Raw genomic sequence first — 17507 nt, 5'->3', positions numbered from 1 at the left:
AATTATGAAGTGGCCTTGTTTGGTCTCAGTTTATCATGGTCTCAGAGTAATCTTGTTGTTATTCCATGAGATTGTTTATGTGGAACATGAGACTGTGAGCACCAGGCGGGCTTCTGAATGTCAAGGGCAGCTTGTTTCTTCTTTCTTCGTATCTACACCCTGCCTTCCTCTCTAGCAAAACTATAGTGACTATTACTTTTTAGTGATATGTTTCAAGTTTTTATTATAAAATATTTTAATCCTACAGAAAAAGGAAAGACAATATAATAAACACTATGTATCCATCAGACAACTTAAGAAATAAAAGATTATAGAAAAAGGCATTTGATCATGTCTCTCAAATCCCAGTCCCTCCTAGGAGGGAATTATTGACCTGAATTTAATGTTTACCATTCTTAGGATCGATGTATTTCCTTTCCTTTTAAAAAATATAAAATTTTATGATCTCCTTTTGTTCTAAGGATTATATACAATCTGACTTTAATACATACTTGTAATCATTTTTTTTATTCTGCTGTTGTTTTAAGTAGGAGCTTAAGCATCAAACTACACGAGAAATCCTGAGACACCCCATATTTTGCACAAGGTCACAGGGCATACTTTTATAAGTGCTATTAAACATTGTAAATGAATTTAATCAGAGCGTCAAGTACTTTGTTCATTTGGTTTTCGGTGTCCTGCAGTGACTTTAATCGCAGGGGCAATTTGTTGGTTTTATTTAGCAAGACGTTGGGTGGATTTTCATTCTTCCCTCCACAGGCTCTGATAAACATTTTTGATACTAACTGAGCTGCATCAATTGGAAATTCACATTTTATGCAATAACAGACCATTTTAATTTCATGAAGCAAACGATTGGCTTCTACTTGCAAGTAGCACTAAAGAAAGCAATATTGGCGAAAGAAATGTCCTGGTATATCAAGAGATAAATCTGTTGAATTAAATACAAGATTTTTATTCCTTTTATTCTATGTTTCCTTATAACATAAGCATTAATTAAACTTGTCAGTGACTTCCTCCTTTCAGGAGAATGTTTTCTGTCTGACAAGAAATGTCAACTGACAGTGTAGCACATGAGACCTGCCATTAAAAACACTCACTTTGACCTAGAGAAAAGCTGATGCATTCTCAGAGACAAACCAGCAGAAGGAGAACACAAGTGATTATTGCCATCTTTTCTTGCCCTTGCTATCTAACAGACTGTGGTGATGGGACTAGATGTCTTTTGCCTTACTTGAGGTTTCCAGAGACAAGCACACTTGCGACTCTAATACATCTCTTGTCAGCTGGTGTTACTTGGTGCATTTCAAATAAAAATGGGAAAAATGTTATGATCTTTTGATGTTTTTTAATGCACTTTCACTTATACGGTGGGTAATATACACTAAATATCAGGTTGAACTTACAGCTACCAGATGTCTAGAATGTTAAGTACACTGTTGTGCTGAGACCCAGACCCAGTTCATAGGGATGGCTGTAGGAGTAGATGGAACAAGTACCCCAAGATTTGAGTGAAATGTTAGAGAAGTGAAATCTCTGAAATTGACCAAAATTCCTTAGCATCCTATGCTGACATTTAACTTCTCGTTTCAGGAGAACACTTAAGAATCTGTCCTCAGGAATACACATGCTGCACCACAGAAATGGAAGACAAGTTGAGCCAACAAAGCAAACTTGAGTTTGAAAACCTTGTGGAAGAGACAAGCCATTTTGTGCGCACCACTTTTGTGTCCAGGCACAAGAAATTTGATGGTAGGTGACATCGTTTCCACTTCACTTTGTTATAAGCGCACTTTTCTATGAGAGTCTTGGTATTATATGAAAAACATTTTTTTAAGTGGGAGCTTTTCTTTTCCTCTTAAACATTTACAGTATTGTCTATTTTTGGAAACTCAAGCATGAGCTTTCTTGACAGTATGTTATTTTTATAGTAATATCTTGGAAAAGCTTGAGTTAACAAAGAACTGTGTTGCATTTGGGCTTTGCCTATGAAATTTATTCTAAAGATTTAGCTCAAGTTTTCATTATTAGAGTGATTCTAATTCAGGTTTTGTCACACCATAGCTTGTGTTAAGTTTTCATATGGGGATTTTCTTTTAAAAAATGAAGTGTCATTTAAGATTATTTGAAATATAACATCACTTTTAAGTGGACAGGCTTAAGTGTCAGTGATATGAACACCTTTATTTTGGCATTTGTCATTGCAATAATGTAGAATGTTTTACATTGCAGTTGTGCATTCTCAAAAGGGGTTTAGGGCCTCTTTTCATATCCTCATTATAAGCATTCAACTTCATTTGTATATTCTATTTCTTAAATAAACATTTTTGCATTAGAAAGCCCTAAGAGCAAAAGTAATTATTACTAGGATTTTAGCACTGAATTTTTTCATCGGAGCCTCAGACAAAAAATTCAAAAGCAATCTGATTTTTTAAAAACAGTATCAATAATGATAACAATAAAGTTAATATTTTTAGATGGTGTGTTATCTTTGGTGCTCTAAGACATTAATGTACTTTATTATGATTTCTTGTAAACCAGACTTACAAAATGTAGTGAGCCTTCTTTGGGCCCTATTGCTCGTACGAAGTTGCCCTAGAGCAACAGAGCTGCTATTCATTTTCTTCACCCTCTTCAGTCAGTACACACAGAGCAAGTTTAGAAAAGACTTACCTAAGTTTTTGTTTCTTTTTTTTTTTCTTTTCTGTGCAGTAGATGAAATGTTCCACTTCATTGCTGCTTTAAACTATTATAGCAGCACCAATTTCTTTTAAATCAGTTCTCCAGGTTATAAAAGACAGGTCCACCTAGTGTTTTCAGTACTCACGATGATGTGACATTTTCCAGGTAAGTGATTGGGACTTTATCTTTTCTGCAAGTATGTTTCAACGTCTTCAACATTCTTTTTCTGCCTCTCCCTTGTGTATAACTTTCTACATGGATGTATATGAAAATAAAGTCTTATTTAGCAGTGATGCTGTGAATGTTGTTTCCTTAAATGCAACTAGGGAGTGCTTGGGGGTTACTCTTGATTGATAGATTACAAATCCAGTGACATTCAGTAGCCCCTGAAAGGGCTCTGTGTTTGAGGAACTATAGTCTGTCACTTCAGACTGAGGCGGATTGAGACATCTTGTTATTTTTTACAGAAAGCAGGTGAGAGTGACCAGCTGCTGCTGGTTTTTACCTTTTTACCTATGTCTTTGGAAAACAACTCTAGGGCCTTTATATTGATATACTCCAAAGTGATGTTGAAATAATTCCAGGGCAGTATTCATGGTAGGTAATATATATTCTTTTTAAGAAAAATATTAAATGTTAGGTAGCTTTAAGGGGAGTTGATTTTTTCTAAAACAAGTAAAGATACTCAAAAGACTGAAGCAGATACTTCTTGTATTATCATATCAATAACTTTTAATATCTTTACGTCTACAATTCTTAATCCCAGATGTCATTTATCTTATTAAAGAAACCACTCTCTCTTTCTTTCTCTCTTTTTACAGGTATGTTTTAAATTGTTCTAATGTACTTAGGTGTATGATGTCAATCAGTATGACAGGACACATTGATTTTGCTAAGATTAGATCTGACATAGGGGGTGATGAATTCTTTCGAAACAGTACATTTCATGGCAATTGCATTAGTTTGGGATGGAAGAGAAATTAAGATTTTTTTCAAGGAAGCTTTCAGCTATCTAATATAAATATCTAAATATGATTCAAATATGATATAAAAATATCTAAATAATGATTCTAGTGAGTTCAGCTATTTTTTTTTTTTTTGGTGAGTTCAGCTTTTGAAGTTCTCAGTCCCAAAATAATGATAATAAAGATATATAAATTTGAAAATCACTGTCATAGTTTCTGGCCTTTCATTGGGTAGCTTCATGAAGGTCAGTTATACAATTGTATAATTTATGTTCTTATGCCTCCAAGGTGATCCTGCCAAGTCGCCTTCCATGAATGATGGTACATTCGTGTGGGTAGTTTTCCATTTTTTCCTTTTTATGAATACTTCTTCATGGCATTTGTTGATGAATATCATCAGTTGGTGTGAGCACAAAAGAACTATCTAGGATCAGTTACGGAATGTTACCCTCTAAATTTATTTTTCCACATAAAACCAATGGTGCTATGAAGGACTTGGAGTTTATTTTTAGTAACTTCCTCTTTGGTTGATTGCTTTGCATTATTGTGAAGTCTCTTGATCCATACTGTCCGTTCTGAGGTTCTGCCTCTGCTTCGCATTTCTCAGGGGTCTTGATTTGTCATTTTGATTTTGTATGTCTTTGCTGGTTATATGTTCTTTATTATATGAAAAAACATGGCTTAATTAAAATCAGAGGGTGATGACTTTCTTTCTTATTTTATTAAGTACACCGGCAATATAAATTGTACCTAATATATGTGATACAACGCAAACTATATTCAGAGAGGCTAAATTCAATCACTGTTAATAATTAGTCTCTGGTTGTTGCTTTCTTTATTATGTCAGAAATGTTTTGATTCCATTTAACTTTTCATTTTGTGACGGTGGTGACTGTTTCAAAATTTGAGATTCCAATACACTTCTCATAAAGCCCTGTTCTATTAATATTTATTGTCCTACTTTCCCTGTTTTTTATTAACATTTGTGGTACTATTTAGAAGCATCACTGTAAAATTACAAATACTCATTGGATGGTAGGAATTTAAACCTGAATGTGTTCTTCCCCAACTTTTCTAAATCACTAAGTTTTGCTCCATGACCTCATAAGCCCTAGTATTTGTAACTGAGAGACAAGGAATTGAAAGAAGTATGTAATATCGATGACAGAAATTTTAATTCTTTGGCAGAGAATTATCTTATAGATAGAAAGCCTTTAAAAATGTTTAAACATAGAATTGAAATGCTAGGATGGATGTCTATACAATAGAGGTTTATATTTTTGACACTGCTACTTCTCCAAGGGTCTGACAAGGTTTTTGTTTGTTGGCTTGCATTTTTCACCTTTCTCTGGCCAAATCTTCACCTCTGGCTCTCATTACATACCCCTGAAAGCCCCTTACTTTTTTGGCTGGGGCCTGGTCGCCACAAAATTTCCCTTAGCACTATACAAGAATGCTTTCAATATGCTCTGTAGCCAAGCCCAGCTTTTCTGTTGCTCCCCCGGGATTAAAATTGTGGATGAAGCTCCAGCCAAGTACATAGGGAAGAATGATCACAGCATTACTCCCTTACTTCTCACCTAGGCCAGACACCCCAGGCAGCCATCAACAAAATCATACAAAAATGCAGACAAAAGGAGGGTCATCTTTGTGCACCTACTCATTTTCCTAGCATCATCTTGTTTAGTGATTGTCCAACCTGTCCAATTTTCATTTGGGTCTAAATCCCCACTGCTATCATGCATCTAATTGGTTTGTGTGTCAGGATCCTGGGAATTGGAGAAAATAACCAAACATTTATATAGTAGTAATAGTACATTTATTAATATTAATAATAGTAATGAGGCAACACCTGGCCCTGTTGCCCTTCCCTTCATAGATTTAACCCTATTTATCAGGGGGAAACTACAGGATGACATCACCCAGATACAAAGTGGCAGGGTCAGGACTCCATCCCAGCTGAGCACTGCTGCATCCCTGCTCTCAGCCATATAATCTCTCCAGGGCTTCCCAGTTCCCTGATGTGCTGGCATCTCATGGTCAACACCATCTAAATTCCTCTATCTCCCATACCTGTCCTGTCCCAGTTATTGTAGAGAGGAAGTGGAAATGACTGTCAGAAAAAAGGGGAAAGAGTTTCTTAATTCTTAAGAAAGAATATTACCCACCTAAATGTGGTCTGGCTGCCAAGGAACCTGGAGCCTAGAGAGGGTGAATGACTTGCCAAGTTTCCACCAAAAATGAGGAAACCAAGACTGTAACCTAACACTTACATCAGATTTATAAATAGTAATGTTATAGGAAGTTGATATTTGGTTGAAATTCTAACTAAGCTTTTATTTGTTTTGATTAGACAATGGAAAACAATTATTGATATTATTTTAACAAGGCAATAGTGATATTGGTGGGTAAAGAATCTACCCACATTTTTTAAAAGGGTAGGGATAGTATTCAATTGGAATTTGTCCCTTGATTAGATGGGAATGGGTGTTTTTTGTGAAAATATTATTGAATAAATTAAGATATATTAATTATTCTTTTTATGACACAAAGCCTAACGGTTTCTAACTTTTTTTTTTTTTTTTTTGAGACAGAGTCTTGGTCTGTCACCCTGGGTAGAGTGTGGTGGCATCATCTTAGGTCACTGCAACCTCAAACTCATGGGCTCAAGCCATCCTCCTGCCTCAGCCTCCTAAGCAGCTGAGCCTACAGGTGTGTGCCACCATGCCCAGCTAATTTTTCTATTTTTAGGGGAAACAGGGATCTTGCTTTTGCTTATAAACTCATAAGCTCAAGTGATCCTCCTGCCTCAGCCTCCCAGAGTGCTAGGATGATAGGTGTGAGCCACTGCACCCAGCCGTTTTCTACCTTGATGTCAGCACTAATGCTCTATTCTTCAAGAGTGACTGTGTGATATGGATTATTCAGAGACAGGAAAATTTAGTTGAAGGAATATTTCATGTTGGTTATTTTTTTCCCTTTGCATTTATTTGAGCTGAAATTTATTCACATTTGGAGCTCCATATGAGGTGTTTTGTTTAGTATGTTCTTCTCGGTCTTATTATTTTACTTTCCTTCCTGGCTTTTATTTATATATTTTAATGATATACACTTGTCTGAAGATTTTGGCAGCAAGTACATTTTTAAAAGCAAAATAAAAAAGGTGAACAGTAATTTCCATCCCCATGAAGAACTTACTCTGTAGTAACACCCTCAGAATACCCATTGTACTGAATGGGAAATAATTTATATATACTGGCACAATATTTTTACACTGCAAATCAGCTTGTGTTTTCTTTTTAAATATCATTTCTCATCTATATGCTGTAGAGATGACAGTGATGTAATGCCTTCTTTAAAATATTGGCCTAATGTTTTCAGAGAATATACTTATTTAAAAAGGAAAACACTCTTAAGTAGTTTTCCATATGGTGGTAGAATCTTTCATATTTCCTGTCACATGGGTGATATTTTTTTTGTGTGTGATTTCAACTTGAAAACATTTATTCAGAACTTACCATATAGCAGGCACTTAACGAAGAGTATAGTCGATAAAAAGATGACAAATAATGATTAAAATATAGTCATTGCCTGTCAAGGAGCTTACCTTTTGGGGAGAAGTAAGTGTAATTTGTCCCTTTAACTAACACTAAAGAAGGCAGAATCGATTGTATCCTAAAGTAGAAGTCCCTTGTAAAAACAAAAGTAATAAAGTTTTGTATTTAGAGGCATCAGCAAAATATTTTTCAGAAGAGCTTTGCAGTTCAACACCCTTAGCCAATGTCTTAGGATTGTGATAATTAAAGAAGTGGCAGGAGACAGAGCACCAGAGACTTTGCACACATGTGCACAAAGTCCATAGGACATGATGTAAACATATTTACTATTGATTTTTCCCAACAATGTTAACTTATTGACACGTAGTACATATCTATTATGCAGATATGCTGTCAAAACTTTTAATTCCTTGCATCAGCCTGCTATTGTTTTGTAACAAATAACCACAAAATTTCAGGGCATAAACAAGAAGTGTTTATTTCTCCTTAATACATCTTTGAGTTGGCTAGAGTCTGGCTGTTTTAAGCTGTGCTCAACTAGGCTTGACAAACTATTTATTTGGTCTGGTCTATTCTAGACGTATCTTATTCTTTTGGGATCAACACTCTATCTTGGGGGATGCTCTTCTCTTGGTAGATTTTGGAGACTCTAAGGTAGACAAGTGGAGTCAGAATGTCCCATAAAGTCTAAATGGCATGCTGTCTTCCCAGGCTCCATAGGCCAATGCAAATCTCATGGTAATTCCCAACATCAGTGGGGCAGGAGACTATACTACTCCTATGGGGGTGGAGGTGGAAGAAAGTGAATATTTTTGTATCCTAATCTACCATGGCCCTCAAAGGACTAATTTGGCTACTTCTCAAACAATGTTTTACTTGCCACATTGTTTTTTTAAAAAATAAAAATAAATAAAAGAACAATAATTATTTTCTAAATAAAGCACAGTTAGACAGACATACCTGTTATACTTCTCATATCCTAACATACTAACAAATACACACATAACCACACACACACTTCTGTGTTGTTATTACAAGAATAGATATAATATTTTCATTTATTATGTTACTGATGCCCTAAATCATTGTCTAGAATAACAAGTTAACTACGGTTCCCAAGAATTATGATGTTAGTCATGCTTAAAAGTAATAATGCCCCCTTTAAGTCTGCCCAGCCACCACCTTTGTAATTCCCATCTGAAAGACATGCCTCTTGAAATCAGAATGTGCTGGACTAAGTTTTAGAAATTAGAGAAACAGTATCACTGGCATTGGAAAATAATCTGTTCATTTTCCCAAAGGGCAGACCTGCCAAAAATAAAAATTAGCTAGCCAGGGATTTGGCTTCGATAGAGCCATTGAATGGGTTTATAAATCACAAACGCCTTGCATTTGTACAATGCTAAAATAGATGATCCATGGTAGGGGATCCTTTAAATGCAGTACATGTCGAACCCAGATCTTTGTACAACTGCAGTTTGCCTCCACCTTTCTCTCTCTCTCTCTCCCTTCTCTCTCCCTTCTCTCTCTCAGTCTCTCTCTCTCTCTCTCATTCTCTTCCTTTGGACTTTGACAGACCCTTCAAAACTAAAGATACACACAGATAATCAGCAGCTCTGTGGTTTCTGTCATGGACTACGTCTTTTCCTAATTCTTAACCCCCTACCATATATACCGCATAGTAACTTAAAATACATTATGCTCCCAGTGTAGTTGTAATAGTATCATCTTATTATCACCAATTCCCTTGCATGGTGGCTTTGCTGAGCAGCTGTTTCACAGACAAGCCAATTTCTTTTAAGTATTGCTCTATCAGACTCTGCAACCAGCCCTACCAGAAGGGTTCTTGGTCATGAATGTTAATGAGCAGACAAGTATCTATTCTCTGACAGAGGCTCACTAATCCTTTGAGTAAGTATGGGTAAATTAAGGGAGAAATTTTATTTAAGTTAAATTGATCTGCCACTGAATAGAGAAAACTGATTTTCTTATTTTAATGAAAATCAAGAAAAATATTTAATGGGGGTGTAAATTAGAGCTCCCTGGAAACGTTTTTGTCGTCTGACCTGAGAACACAGTAGCTCAGTGTAGACTGGTTCAACTGCATAGCGTGCATAATGCCAGGAAAGGCACTATCTCCAGTTAGGTCTGATGTGCACTGGGAAAGAGGGTGAAGTCGCACACTCTCTAACTGGGATTTGGTATTAAGAGATTCTTGATTTTCTTTAGTGATAAGAAATTGAAATAAAAACCCTTCTTCCTCCTCCACTGAGCCGATATAAGATTTCCTTTCTCCAAATAAATAAGATGGTAAAGCCATAAGAATAGCATTTGTATGATTTTAGGATTCTAACATCCAGAAGAAAATAATTCAGGTGACTCTTTATCTAAAATAACATAACTATTTCCTGATGGAGTCCCTGAGGTAGGCAGATAGAAGGAACAAGATAGGCAGAAAAGTGATCATTTCTGAAGCTTGTCGATGAGTCCATGGGGGTTTATTCAAATATTCTTGTTTTAGTGGTTTCTGAATTTCCATAATAAAAAGACTTTTTTTTTTTTAAAAGATAGCGCTCACTTGAGCATATACAGGATTGAAGATTTTCAGATTGTGAATTCATTCTAGATATAGAACAATGTCAACTAGTATTGCTACTCTCATTTTTTGTGTATTCAACAGTAAATTACACAGAGCACATCATTTTCAAATTGCAAAGATGAACACAACTTATAGGGATTTTAAGTCAGTTCAAGGATACTTAGCTTCTGCTTCCATGCAAGATTTTATTATTGTTTTGCTGGAAATGGCATCTCTAGTTTATCCATCTGAACAAGCCTGTTAAAATGATGCTTACTCTTTAGATTTCCCTGTTAAGTGTGATTCAAAATGTTAACTCTGTTTAGAAGATATATGGACACCAAGATAAGCAAAATATTCAAACTTTGGCAAGATTCGGAAGACAACGTAAAATGTATGTTACGAAATGCATTACAAATAGCATTTCTATATCACTCAGTAGTCGCTCAGTGATTTTTGATTGAATTGCCAATACCAACGTAAGTTTTTGGAGTTTGGCTTTTTAGCAAATCCAAAGGAAGAGACAGCTTGCCTAAGCAATTAATTTCCTGTCATTCCAAGTATTCCATTAGACAGGAAGAGTATCCTGGACCCAAATGTGCAGGGAGAGTCAGTGACCAGCTAAGAATAATCCTGCGTGGTCCACAGCACTCAAAAATTTAAAAAAAAAATCACCCATTAGAGTTTCAGAATGTGTCATTGATTATTCTTTCAAAAGTTTGTTATATTCATTAAACAGATGGATATTCTTGGGATGAGTATATATAGTTGATCATGGTCTTCACAGTTTCTTCCCTACCTAGTGGTTCAACTGAATATAAACAACTTGAAGATGCAAAGCAAACTTTGAAGTAAGATAGCAGGAAATCAGGACTCCAAGGCCTTTGAATGTTTGAAAAAACTATACTTCACTTATTTTTTATTTCTGAAAATTTCTTTGCATATTTTATCCTTTTAAAAGAATAATATGGTAGTCATCACAGGCTTTAGTTTTCTCAGGCTTCCTGTCTCCTTTGTCTGAATGCTTATATAGTTGACACCTTATCATTTTCACTTATTTAGTATTCTTTTAATAATATTCTTTTAAAAAATATGATCCATTGCATATTCCCTGTTGAAATCTAAGCTCATTAAGTTTAGGGATTAGGTCTTCTATTTCTATTTTATCTTCCTATACCTGACTTAACATGGAACATATTTAATAACGCTGCAGTGTTGTCTGACTATGGTACCAACCTGTGCAGACCCAAGGGCACAGACTGATTAGATGGATTACTTATGTCCCTATAATAATTATGACAGAAGAAAATAGAAAGCCTTGAATTCTAGTTATCTATTAACTCTTAGGGTCCATAAACCTGCAAGTCATATTTAATGTAAGCAGCATTTGTTCCAGTGGATTTAATGGAACTAATTTTAAATTCTCAGGACAAAGATGGTCTTTACTGAAAGTAAAGCAAGTAGGTTGAGCGTAAAAAAAGCAGGATGAATGTGTTCTTCTCCATCACCCATACACATACACACACAAAAATACATGCATACACGCATGAACAAGGAGGCTTAAAATGCACGTGAGACTCCTGGAGGATGAGCTAATACACAGATTACTGGGTTCAGCACTAGAGATTATGATTCTTTGCACTGGATGGAACTCAGAAATCTTTGTTTTGCAAAAGCATCCACCGTTTCTGAAGCAAGTGATCTCTGGGCCACCACAATTATCTCTGGTTTAAGTGGCGTTGAGAGGTCTGTTCTCAGGAAATAGAGCTGAAGCACAGAAATAAGACAGAGGTTTTTGAATCTTTGCTGTGACATGAGGTCAGCAGTATAAGGTTGGCCAATAATAGGTCTTCACTGTGTATGGTGGTATTCAAGCACATCATGCCCATCAAATGATGATTTTTATACATTAATCAGGTGTGCTTTTTTTCCTTCTGATTTTTTTCAGTGAATTACATCTAAGATCAACAACTCCTCTGATCTTTTGCAAATCAATACTGTTTTTTAATTAAAATTTTTTATTTGTGAACTACACAATTATTTTCTTTTGCTCTTTTATTTTCTATTTCTTAGGATACAACATATTTGTTTTTCACAATCTATAAAAGACTTTTTAATTTCTGGGTTACTTTTTTGCTAGGATGATTTTTTTTTTGAAGCCAAGTAGCTTTATTTTTTAATAGCGTATTGTCATTCAAAAGTAATATGCACTTATTGTAGAAAACCTGGGTAATTTAACTTTAACATGTTAAAGTTAATGACTTTAAATTTATGCCTAACTTGGGGGAAAACAAAAAAACCAAACCCATCTGATCTCTGAGGAAACTGGATAAGAATATGATAAGTATTAATATCTGGTTTGTCATGAAACTTTATTCAAATAACTTCTGAAAAATAAAATACATTGTCACTCTTAATTCCTGTGTTTAATAGTTATAATTATAAAATGAAAAGTGGAATCCAATCTTTATAGGAGGGAGAGGATTTCATATTTCTGGGGATAATGTCACCCTCCCTACATACCTTTATAATATTTTGTCAGCACAACTTTGGACTGCTTTGTCCATAATTGAGTTGGTTGTCTTTATTTAGAGTGCAAGTAGAAGCCTATGGTATCATAGTTCTGAAAATTTGTGTGATATAATAAATCATGATTTTTATTTAAAAATAGGTCAAGGAAATACTTAAATCTTCCCATGGGGTAATGATTTAAGGAAAGCAGAGATGTAAGGAAAATAAAAACACATAATGTGAAAATTTTAAAATGTTCTCTTTGACTAGTAGCCCAGGGTTTACTGACTTTTTTGTTCACTTTATCATTAGATCAGCCAGGCTTGTTCTCACTCTCTGCACAGTGCCTGAAATGTTTTACTAGGGAAATAGCTTCTAAGGATATCTTCCAGCCTGGAGTGTTCCAAGTCCCCCTACAAATAGAGGATTAGCAATCAAGCAAAACTTCCTGCCAGTTACGCGTTTTAGCTACTAATGTATAGAACTCTGAATTGTATTCTGAAACTGAAGAAGTTGGGGGGACAATTTTTAATAAAAGTGTTATATGTTTTTAAGTTACTAAACACATTCTCCAAAAGTATTTGTACTTTTTTCCATTGGCTGAGATTATTTTTCTTTTCTTTTTTTCTTTTTCTTTAAAGAGATAGAGTCTAGCTATATCACCCAGGCAGGTCTTGAACTCCTGGCCTCAAGCAATCCTTCAGCCTTAGCATCCTGAGTAGTGGGGGCCACAGGTGCTAGGTGAGAGCCATAGCGCCTGGCTGGCTGTGATTATTTTTCTGTTTTCTGCTTCTAAATCAAGAGTCTCTTTATTTTTTCCTATGTAGATTCTAGGTGCCTCAGACTGTCTCTACAGTCTTTTCTTCATTCATTCACTTATTCATTTGCCATAGTTGGGGAAAGGTCTATTTTGTCCATGACATTATGTCAAGTTCTAGGTTAAAAAACAAAACTTAGTCATGTAAATAGCACAGGCCTTGGCAAACTAGGTTTCAAATAAAGGATATATATTTGTACATTTTATTGACAAAGTGATCTTGGAGGTTTTTAAAACTCTGGGCAAAACTTTTTTTTTTAATTTCATTTTCAAAATGAATATAATAACACCTATTTTGAAAATATAATGCACATAAAAAGCCTAGCAAGAGTCTGGCAAAGAGTGAGTATTTAACATACCATTGCTTTCCTCTGCTCTTCGTCCTTGTCGTCATCATCATGCTCACTGTCTTGTCCATAAGAAGCTGACATTCCCACAGAGCCACTTAGATAAGAGCATAACTAAGTGTAATTTTTATTGGTGCCATGAGTTAAAATGCAGGTAAATTAGTAGAAGAGAGTGAATTTATTTCATGATAAGAACATCATAAATGGCTTTGTGAAAAGACAGAATGAACCCTGTCTTGAAAGTTGGGAAGGACTTGCAGGTGTGGAAATGTGATAGAAGGTGTGGAGGTGGGGCAGTGAGAGTGACCCAGGGATAATTGCGGTGGGTGAAAGCAAGAATGCTTGAATAAAAGAGAAGTGGATGCATCATTAAGGTCCTTGAATTTGTTTAGAAAGTAGAAAAGTAAGTCTATTTTCTGAAAATAAACGGGTATTCTTGTTTATTTAAATAATTGAATTGACTGTTGAGTTTGGAGTTATGTAGACAAAAATTAAAATCCCTGTTGAACAACAACGAACAAAGTTTACTCTGTGGGGTTTGTTCTGTTTAATTGATGACTGACAGCAGGCATGTGGATTAGAGAGCAAAACACACTCAGTTGGTTTCTGATGTCCTTGTGTGTGTGTGTGTGTGTGTGTGTGTGTGTGTGTGTATGTGTAGGTATAACAATATTTTTAAATAAACAGTGTACTTTGGTGGGCCTGTGACTGAGCTGGCTTTTTGTATGGTCTATGTGTGAGAATTCTTTATGTTAGGGACTGCTGGAATAGTGACCCTACTTCAAAGCACATGCAACGAACATTCAACAGTAATTTGTGGGGAATGGTAGAGTTAGCAATAGGCTTTTCTTATCCTACGCTTTTCTACCTTTCAGGTTTTTCACTACAGTGAGCATGTATTATGTTATAAACACAAAAACTGTTGCGTGGTTCATTTAATTAGGAAAATGAACATTAAGTTGTTATCTCTCAGAAGGCCTTGCCACATATACCACATCTCTGTCTATGAAATAAGTTGTCTTAATGAAATTTTCTCATGATAGTGTCAGGTCCCAGTTTCAAAAGCAAATATGTATTGAAATTGCTGAATTTTGTATGTTGTACTTCATAAAATGTTATATTTTTGTTTAAAATATCTTGCAAATACATTCCCCCAACATCATATGAAAATATATAGGGTAAGGACCCCTATAATAAATATTCTAACCAACAACAGTGTTGAGCACATAACTGATGATAATTGCCCACTATATGTAATGAATTGAATTTTCTCAATAACAATTTAGTACACAATTGACTTAGTGTATAGATCACTGGGGATGGATGCGTACAAATAACGTCATGCACTCAGTTTTTTCAGATCACCAAAAATCCCTGAGCCACCTGAGCTCCATTATAGTCTACTTTATATGAGGATATGCACATTTACTTATTGTATATTTATACAATGTTTATTAAATAGCTATTGATTATTCATAATTCCTTTTTAGCCACTTTAAATCCTCATTCAAACTGCATTATTCTTAAAGGCAGCTCACATCTCCATTTGTTGAAGTTACTAGGAATGGAGTGATACACAGCCTGGTGTATGTGCTGCCAATGGTGAATGAAAGACACATTACTGGATAAATAATGGTATTTCTTTATCTTCAGGTTCACTAACTGTGGTTAATATTGAACCAAGTTTATTTGTGCAGAGTTCTTGATGAGGCTAAGACATTAAGATTCCTTAGAATAAACATCACCCAGGCATCACCTGCACACCTAAATGGATTTCTTGCCGATGAATAATGCTGTTCCTTCACTACAAAGTCTACACAGAAAATGCCACAACTCAATTTAGTGAGTGCAGCAACCTTCTGATTGAGTTTTTCACTAAGGTCCTTTTGTTGCTTGAATCCCGTTCTCCTCTCTTCCTTTCCTCATCTGAATGAAACACGTTTTAAGGGTCATTTGTTTTAGGCAAAATTGAGGGACGGGTTTTAAAGAATTAAAAAAAAACACAATATATTTTCCTTCTTTGTGAGAATTTCGCTCAGTAGCTAGCACGGCCCTGTGATTTTGTGGGAGCATATTAAAAGCTACCTTCATAACACACCAGAAAGGTCAGCTGCTTGTCTTCTTGCTACTGCAGAACCCTAAATGTGGCTTTGTTCTCTGCACTCGTTGTCCATTAGCTTCATTTTAAAACTTCTTTCTTATGTATTTGAACAGCAATCAAGAAAAATATCATTGTTGTCAAATATTTTAATCTTGCCTGTGACGTTTCTTTAAAATAAGCAGTAGGATGAAAGAAATAAAGCATTGGTGACCTTTAGAAAGGTTGAATAACTTGAGCAGTAATGACTAATGACCTTTTAGTCTTCACAAAATTTTTTTTTTTTTGCCATTTAAACAAACATCTGCATGTGGAATAAACCATAGTGCTAGATAGCCAACATTTCACACTAACTGAAGAAGTCTTTCCTTTATGCTAGGTGATGATACTAAATTGAAAAACTATAATCAATTTCTTCCACTGAAATGATAAGGTGTGGGGAAAATAACATGTATTTTAAAGAGTTAATAAGAATAAAGACAAAGATGCAGCTGTGAAAAATAATTAATGAGATTGATATACATTTATATCAATAATTTCATCTAATACCACAAAGATCTATTGCCATATATATATGCAGTTCTTCTGTTCCAATGCCGTTTTCTTTTCCATTTTCCCTAGGAAACAAAATTAAACATGATCCTGAATTACGCTTTATATTTCACATTAGCTAATAGGGCTGGTATTGAGAAACAGTGCCAAATAGACTAGAGCTGAATGATTTTCTATTTGAATATTTGTTTGCAAAACAAGCCCAGGCTAATGGAGGATCATTTGTAGAAAGCTAAGCCATGCTGGGTGCTCATTAGATAACTTAGAAAGACTCTCTAGTTTGCTTTCCCCACCCCCCAGTTGGAGATAGTTGTATGTGTTTCAATTAATATCTCCGTTTACTTCCAGCTGGCAACGTTAACATCCATCCTACCAATAGAGAGCAAAGGTCGCAGTCTTCTGCCTCAACAGACTTTTAAAAAAAATGACATTTGCCTTCCTTGTGTAGATGCCTCTGAGCCACCCCTAGCAGGCTTGGGGAGAGGATTCTGAAGGGTCAAATTACATGGGGACTTTCACCTTATTTACTGATATAGCTTCTGTAGCGGTTGGTCCAGATGCTGCAACTGCTGTTGCTTTGTGGATTGCGATTCAGCAGCAGCTGTTGTGCTGTGCTAGAGCGTGTTTCTGAAATTCAAAATTTAATAGTCTGAGACCCTAGTCATTGAAAACTATGCTGAAAGTTAATTTGCTGAAGCCAAGTTTATTTTCCTACCTAAACCATAGTTTGTGATAGAGCCTTTCCCTGGTGATGCACAATGAAATGAGGAAAGGACTTATTTAGTGCCATTACCAGTCTCAAGAGCAAAAGAATGCAGTGGTTACAGAGCAGCGTGTGGGCTTTGCAGCCTAGTGAGCTGGTGATATTCAGATTATCAGAATCAGATCCAAGCCTTGTGCTTTCTACCTCCATTGCTTTTGGCAACCTGATGGAACTTCAGTTTCTCCATCTCAAAAGGTTAGGATAAGAAATTCTACCTTGTAGGTTTGTTTAATTAAGTGAGATAATATATTTAAAGTACTTATTGTAATCTTTGACACATAATTAACATTTAACTATTTTTACCTTGCCAGCCACATCTCTTTTATAAGGGTTTTCTGAAGAATGAAAAGGTTCTTTGTTTTCTTATTTCCCTGCACAGGATTAATTTTCTTGCACAATAAATATGAGCATTCCTAATATTCAAATTATAGAGCTAACATTTATTAAGTAATACTACATATCAGGTACTATTTTAGATGCTTTAAGTGTGTTACCCCATTTAGCCATCACAAAAATCCTATGAGATGGGTGCTATTAATATCATCCCCTATTTTATAGTTCAGGAAGCTCTTGTTTGGAAACCTAAGAAATTTGTCTGAGGTCACATAATTAGTAGGAGACAGAAGTAGGGCTTAAT

The 17507-nt window shown here is 35.4% G+C and overlaps 1 protein-coding gene across 1 annotated transcript in view; it reads left to right on the top strand.

The window, feature by feature from the left end:
• GPC6 (glypican 6) overlaps positions 1 to 17507 on the top strand; it is a 1073567-nt gene that overhangs the window by 285960 nt on the left and 770100 nt on the right. Inside the window, exon 2 of the mRNA XM_045566886.1 lies at positions 1594 to 1752. Within this exon, the coding sequence (XP_045422842.1) occupies positions 1594 to 1752 (159 nt within the window). The remainder of the gene's footprint in view (positions 1 to 1593; positions 1753 to 17507) is intronic.

The sequence above is a fragment of the Lemur catta genome, chromosome 13, assembly GCF_020740605.2.
Source record: "Lemur catta isolate mLemCat1 chromosome 13, mLemCat1.pri, whole genome shotgun sequence".
In the NCBI taxonomy this organism is placed as follows: Eukaryota; Metazoa; Chordata; class Mammalia; order Primates; family Lemuridae; genus Lemur; species Lemur catta.
The sequence above is the reverse complement of the archived record's forward strand: the minus strand, read 5'-3'. Positions and strand labels throughout refer to the sequence as shown.